Genomic DNA, 7,580 nt, shown 5'->3' with positions numbered 1-7,580 from the left:
ATACCAAACAAAACTTAAACGAAACTTTTTGGAATCAAACAAAAAAACAACTACAAAAAAAAACAAACAAATTGTTAGGAAACGAAAAGAGAAAATGAAGAAAATGAATTGAGAACAATTGCTTGTTATTTAATTATGATTATAATTATACATATTTTTTTTGTGTTGGTTTCTGTTTTCATGGGATTTACAGCTCAGTTGGAAAACTTAAGAACTAAGTCATAGGATTTACAATTTAATATGCTTTCCTTTTTGCTTTCGTTCTACTAATTTTACTACGATTTCAGCACATAGTATATTAATTAATTAATTTATGTATATTTATCTATCTCTACGATTATAATTATGAAATAAATATCTTTCTTTTTCTGTTTTTTTTTTTTTGTTGCTTATGCATATTTATTGTTTAACGCGCTGCAATGTCTTTGTAACTAAAAGTTTTCAATTGTTTTTGTTTTTGCATATTAAAAAGAATCATAACACTTAAGTCGAAAATGAAAAAAGAAGAATAAAAACTTGAAACAAGGTTGTTTACTTTCCGCGTTGAATTTTGCGGCCACTGCGCCGCAAAGTATGCAAAGACTTTCGGGCCAATTAACAGTCACATACACACACACACACACATACATGCATACATACAGTTCACACAGACAGACGGACACGGGTAAAACTCTATGGAATGCCATGAAATGTGTTGGAAAAGGAAACAAACAAACAAAACGCGAAAATTCGAAAATTCATAAAATTCATTCAAACAAAAATCCCAAAAGTAAAAAAGAACTAAACTAGAAAAAAGAAAATGCACATTTTGTGCAAGTTTTCGACTTTTTTTTTCCCCCCGAAAAAAAACGAAACAATTGCCGAAGACAAACAACAACAACAAACTGTGATGAATTATATTGTTTATTGACTTTGGAAATATTTTTCATTTATTCAGTTCTTTTTTGGAATTTTATACTTTTAGCATTTTCAATAAAACAATGAAAAACAAAACTAAAAAACCCAAAATTTACAAAAAAAAAATCGGCTTAAAATGCGTTCAACCAACTTCATGGCCCAATGTAAAAAAACAAATGAAAAGAAAAAAATTACCATGACATGAAAAAAATTGCAAAAACACACAAAGAAACAAAACATGTTGCGGCACTTCAAGGGAAGCCAAAGAAATAAAAACAAAAAGCATGGATAACCAAACGAAAACGAAAAGTCAAACAGAAAGAAAACAAAAATGAAAAAAGTAAAACACAAAAAACAAAAAAAAAACAATTTTTAATATTTATATATATATATAAATAAAAAGTTTATAAATGTCCATTTTTTGATTATTAGTAGTGATGTTAAATGAGAAACAACAAACTTAATAGTAATTACAATAATTTAAAAAAAAAAAAAAACAAATATGTATGTAATAGCTGCAAAACAAGATATAAAGAAAAAGCAAAACGATAAATGGATTAATATATGCATATATATATATATACATACATATATATACATAATACAAACAAATGTGTAATCTGTCTGTCGTATTAACATATATATGTATATATGTATATATATATATACATATGTATGTATGGTTTGCCAGACCTTCTTCTTCTTCTTGAGAATCCCCCAAACAAACAATGAAAACGAAGCGCATTTAGAAGATGACAAAATGGAGGCACAGAAAACAAGATCGATAACGATACCGATAACGATAACGTTTACAATTAACAAGTTAAGAACCATTTTTAAAGATATGCAACGTATATCTATAAATATATGTATACTAACCCACCAAATTCAAAGTATTTCAAAGTTTTATATCGACAAAGAAGGCGGATTCAACAAAGTTTAGCAGCAAATGCTGCCCAAACAACCCAAACAAAGCAAAACAAATGCAACAAAAATGGTTACACAGACAGCAAAACTCTTGCCAAAGACCAACAAAAAAAAAAAAAAATACAAAAACATATATATATCAAGGGAAAGATACGATGAGCAAACCGAAAGAAAAGCAAAAGTACATTACAACACCGGAAACGGAAAGTTATCAGGTTTGTGGTCGCAAGGATGTGTGAAGATTTGTGTGTTGGCGACTTCTATAAACAAACAAAACAAAAAAAAAACACTGCCGTCTCTTGTACTGCTCTCATATACTCTCTCACTCTCACAGACACGCACATATTACATATATGTACATATATATAGTACTATGTTTGTAGTGTATTACGAATACGTGATCAAAGCAATCCCCCAAAACAAAACCCAAATTCAAATCGTGAACCCAAAATCGAAGCATACTTTTTTGGGTACATCAAGTACTAATCAAAAAACAAAAAGATAAGAAAACAAAATACAATTGTATTCGTACTCCGTACTTCAAAAATCTCGTAATCTTAAATCAAACGTAACGTAACGTAACGTAGCGTAACGTAATGAAATGCGTGTAGTAAGTATAGTGAGGCCATCGCATGCCGTAAGTAGATAGTTCAGCGCACTCTCTTGCAGTTTGTTCTCTCTTTCGCTCTCTTTCATTGTACCGTAGCATACACATACACTCACAAAGACACACACACACATACGCATACACGTGCTGGCTATGTACTTACACACACACACAGACACACAAACACATTCTGCATTATTTAAAAATGGCGAATCAGATTCAGTTAGATGACATTTAATTGTGCTTCGTTTTTTCTTCGAGTCTTCATCAAAAGAACAGAAAGAGAGCTCAAATCGAGATCGCGAATTACAAATATATATATCTATATATATATATATATATATATATATATATACATATAATATATATGCATATATGTATACACATATAAGAAGCGTATATCTAATTGTTTTTTCTTTAATATTTAGTTAAACATAAGATCGTATTTTATGTATTTTTAATAACTACAACATAAAATTATTGAATGTTTCAACTAAGTTGTATAATTATAAGTGAACTTTACAAAGAACGACGACGCCGATATCGATGTCGATGTCGCAACAACATAATGGAATTATGTAACTGTATCTAAAAAAAAAAAAAAAAAAAAAAACAAATGTACTCGTATATGGTATATGTTATATGATATATGTGGTTAATATGATATATTCGGTATGAGAAAACATCAACAAGAACAACAACAACAAGTACTATCATGGCTAACTTAACGCACAACAACAAGAAACACCAACAACAACAAAACAGTACCCAGAAGATAATTAATAAACGACGAAAATGAACAAAAAACATATATACATATTTGCATATACGTGTATACATAAGTACATATATATATATATATATATATATATATATATACATATATATAGGCGATTTCAGTAAATAATAAAATGAAAAGAAAACAAAGTAAATCAATACATACATATTTATAAATAAATTAAATTAAAAACGGAAAACATTAAGCGAAATTTACATGCATTTAATATACATTTTCCCATAACCGCTAAAAGTAAACAAAACAGAAAACAAAATATAAAACAAAAAAAAACATAAATAAATAATAATTATAATAATAATAAAAAGAAAACAAATCGAAATTCGGTACAGCAACAACAGCAACACCAAGTTGTAAGCAATTTTTAAATCATTGTCGCATCTTAGACACAACCACAAACAGCAAGTAACAACAACAACAACAACAACAAATGCGAATACACTCATGAGTATACCCGAAACGCTCAACACTCAAACAAGGGCCACTCTCAAATTCGCATTCACACGAACATATGAATTACATAACAAATGCAGACATTGATGCAAAGACAAACAAACAAGAACTTCAACAAAAAAACAAGAAAAAAAAAACAAAACAAAACAAAAAGAAAATGGCATACAAGTAATTTTAAATTGAATAAAATTAGTATTAAAAATATGTACAACAAAATTAAATCGTGTTTTTTTTATTAGTAAAGAGGGAAACAAAAACTTCATTAAGTTTTTTTAATTTAAGAAAGAATTCATTTTGATATCACAAATTTTGTTCACACTTCCTGGGTGCGATCCTTCGATGACCTTATATATTGAATAATTTTATGTAGCATACTTTCAAGCGCTAGAAATTTAAATTGTCATTACAGAAACGATATATAGATGGCGCCACTGACCAATTTGTAGATTCCTCATAAATAGAACTTGAATCGTATCATAATTTTTGCTTTTAAGATTTATTAAGTGTTCTAAATGCGTAGTCAATTTTTTTTTATAATTTATTAGTCATTTAAAGTCATTTATATACAACATATACATAGTAATCAGTACTTTGAGAGCCTAGTGTCTGTCACTCAGCAAGGCGACAACAGAACGGACTCGCTAATTTCGAGACGAGCGAATCGATACACCAAACTATCTGCATCACGGACTAAACACAGCAGCGTCTTGCCACCGTTTCCTCTGTCCACTCTCTCCGCCAGCAGCTGACGAAGTCCCGCTGCAACCACATAGCCAACGCCACAGACCTTCGCCTGGCTGTAACTGAAGCCAGCCGTTGTCACATAACCAAACACCTCGCGACTGCACTGACGTCGCACGCTGTCTCGCGTCTCCGCCGGCTCCGTGGGCAGCCAGAGGCGACACATCCGCTCGAATTGCTCACGCACCAGCTGCGCTGTCTGCGCTGCACGAATATGCACACGCCGCGTGCTCGTCTCCTGCAATTTGCGCTTCTCGCGCACACGACGCGCTCGCAAACGCTTCAGCAGCCGCTTGTGGCCCAGACGCGTCTCCTTACGCCGCCGCTCATTGGCATCGGGCAGCGGTGGCTCCAGATGCACGGGCGCCAGATCGTTGTGCTTCAGCTGCCGCCGCTGACGCTGCCAATCCTGTGCCGTGGGCAGGCAAATCAAGGCGTTTGCTTTTAGTTGACCGCGAGCATGCAGCTGCAAGCGAATCTGGATGAGACTGTCGTCGGGCACCTCGGCGGGATAATCAACTAGTCCATGGAGCACACACTGCTTGAGGCTATGCAGCAGCCGGTGATCGCGTAGCACATAGAAGGCAGCATCGCTGGCTTCACGCCAATCGCGCACCAGCTGCTGCCACGGCGCTGCAAATGGACTGACGACGGACAGTTTGCGGTAATTGCAACGCTTGTTGGGCGGCAGCCGAAAGTAGCGCAGGCGACGCTCTGCAGTTGCCAGAGCAGCAAGCTGTTTGCCTGTAGAGAAAGAACGAATTAATTAGCATTGGAAATAAAATTAAATTAAGTATTTTCCCATTACAAAATATGGATTTCTCATCCGATGAATACCTTTTATCGGAAAGTTTTGGAAAGAAGGCGTTTAACTTTTTTCTACGCACTTGCTATAATTTAATATTTTATAAAATTTAACATTAATATACATTTATAAGTATATTTATAAGTACTACTTGTTAAGTACTATCAAAGATAGACAACATAGTTTTGCATTCCTTTACCATTTGAGGATTTACATTTTTGCCCCCAAATCCATAAATACAATAGTTCTTGAATCTATTTGTTGATTAGCTTATACCTCAGTAGACCACTAAAATAACTTTTTCTATTCTTTCATTCTATTCTATACACTCTCAAAATTTGGTGATGATGGATTCAAAATATAGATGGTATTCAAACACAAAAATCAATATAGTAATATAGAACATTTAAAGTAAAACCATATAAAAATAAAGGGTCTATTGCAGTCACCCACTTGCTCTCTTTTTCTCTGAAATCTATCATCTTCTTGTTCAGTCTATGCTCACCTGCAATGGTATCGGGCAAATGCTGCTCGACGCCCGCCTCCCTGGCCACTGAATCGAACTCTCGCAGTCCGCCCGGGCGTGCGCCCCACATGACGAATGTCTTCCACAGCGCCATGCCATAATCGGCAGGCGCAATCACATCCCAGCCAGAGCCATAGCCCAGGCGTCCCTCATGGCAGCCCGGACGCTGAATGAGCAACAATGGCAACGACTGCACACGCTCCTCGAAGGCACAATGCTCGCCGGGCACGACGACGCTTTGCTGACGCAGCTGCTCGTATTTGTGCACCGTCAACATGTTCTGGCCGAGACGCTCACGCACTTCCGCATCCCACAAGCTGCTGTCGGGCAGATTGTCGGGACGTTGTTGCAGACACAAAGTGTTGCCAGTTGCTGGCAAGTCCGACTTGGCTGCTTTGCTGCGTTGCCTGGGTCGCTGTAGACGCGGATCGGTGACTTGATAGCCCATTATTAGATTCGAGACGGGCGCCTGTTGCGGCGACTCCAGTTGCAATGTAGCCTCACAGTAGGCGGCCTGCTCTTCCAGCTTCGTCGGACGCTCGGCACGCAAACTGGCGGCGAGCACACGCTGGCAATTGTCACCGGTGAGACGAAAGCGATTCAGTTCCTGCTCCAACACGACCAGCTCCACAGCATCCTCGGCATTCACATAGGTGCGGTGACGTTCCACAGCCTTGGTTTGTGTCCAGAAACGAAGCGGCTTCGATTTGTCAGTGTCCTGTTCGGACAATGGCAACGTTTGCTGCTTCGCTGACTTCAGCTGAAATACGCTGTTGAGCTGCTCAATTGTCGCCTCGGCTGCCGCCGGATGGAGCCACAGCCACAAAGTGCGCACATTTGCCTTCTCGCCTTCTGTTTCGCGACGCCACATGAAGCGCACACGCTGCAGCGCTCCTGCTGGATATTGGCCATCCGCAAAGAGTTCGATGCTGCCCTCACGATAGCCTTGGACAAATGTCTTGGCCGCAATGCCAAGTCCACAACGATCGCTGCTCAGACGCTGGAAACCGGCATGCAACAGCTCTAGGCTGCCCTGCAGTTGCACGCAGCTGTAGAAGCTCATGTCCTGCAGCAGGCAATGAGTGCCACTGGCCCGATAGCAAGCCCGGAAAGTCTTGTCACAGCTGGCGTAGGGCAAACGGTAGCCCCAGCGATCGATCATGTGGAAACGTTTTGCGTGCCAGATGTGCGTCTCCAGCCAGCGGTGTTTGCGCTGTCGCCGCACATATTCACGCATCAAATTCTTGGGACGGCGGCGATATTTGCGTGAGGGTCGCTTATTGGTCACCGGCTGATTGCCCGCCTTGCCCATTTGCGATTTGTGGGCGGCACGATATTTGCGTGGCAAACGCTTCGGGTGATGCGACATGGCACGACGACGCATGTGCTTGGGCAGCGTTTGAAAGATGAGCTTACTGCTCGCCGGCAGTTGCGCCTCCTCGATCAGTGTTTTGATTTCATTCAGGGCACCGGCAGCGTATTGATATGTGGCCACATGGCTGGGCAGCGTCTCACGACCGCCAAGGCTGGCATCGTACTCCAGCTTTTGTGAGGCCATTTCGCAATGTCGGCAGTTAGGAAGTAGTTTCAGTCATAAATCGGTAAACAGAACGCGAATTAAATGCACAATTTAAATGTTTGGCACGTGTAGCGCTTCGAGATGGGAGACAACTGTTGTTCGATGCAGCCGTTAGCATAACTATCGATACCAGACAAAAGTAACCGTCAGCTGAGCAGGCAAAGTTATCGGTAATCAGCTGTACGGTAAATCCAAGGCACTACTATCGATATTGTCAGCTGAGCACAATTATCGTTTTTCCAAGTTATT

General features: G+C 38.6%; 1 protein-coding gene across 1 annotated transcript; it reads right to left on the bottom strand.

The window, feature by feature from the left end:
* Positions 1–4,211: 4,211 nt before the first annotated feature.
* On the bottom strand, positions 4,212–7,470 carry LOC117577666 (ribonucleases P/MRP protein subunit POP1). Its single transcript, XM_034262553.2, has 2 exons — positions 5,732–7,470; positions 4,212–5,165 (listed from the first exon to the last, which is right to left on the bottom strand). Exons 1-2 carry the CDS (start codon positions 7,308–7,310, stop codon positions 4,294–4,296), a joined length of 2,451 nt encoding a protein of 816 aa, XP_034118444.1. The 5' UTR covers positions 7,311–7,470; the 3' UTR covers positions 4,212–4,293.
* Positions 7,471–7,580: the final 110 nt, after the last annotated feature.

This window comes from Drosophila albomicans, chromosome X (assembly GCF_009650485.2).
Source record: "Drosophila albomicans strain 15112-1751.03 chromosome X, ASM965048v2, whole genome shotgun sequence".
NCBI lineage: Eukaryota > Metazoa > Arthropoda > Insecta > Diptera > Drosophilidae > Drosophila > Drosophila albomicans.
The sequence above is the reverse complement of the archived record's forward strand: the minus strand, read 5'-3'. Positions and strand labels throughout refer to the sequence as shown.

What these genes read in the sequence shown, in the direction of transcription:
- LOC117577666 (XM_034262553.2), bottom strand. Translation starts at nt 7,310, where the DNA reads ATGGCCTCACAAAAGCTGGAGTACGATGCCAGCCTTGGCGGTCGTGAG. An exon ending in TTTGCCCGATACCATTGCAG is followed by an intron (nt 5,166 to 5,731) that starts GTGAGCATAGAC and finishes CTTTCTCTACAG; the next exon opens with GCAAACAGCTTGCTGCTCTG.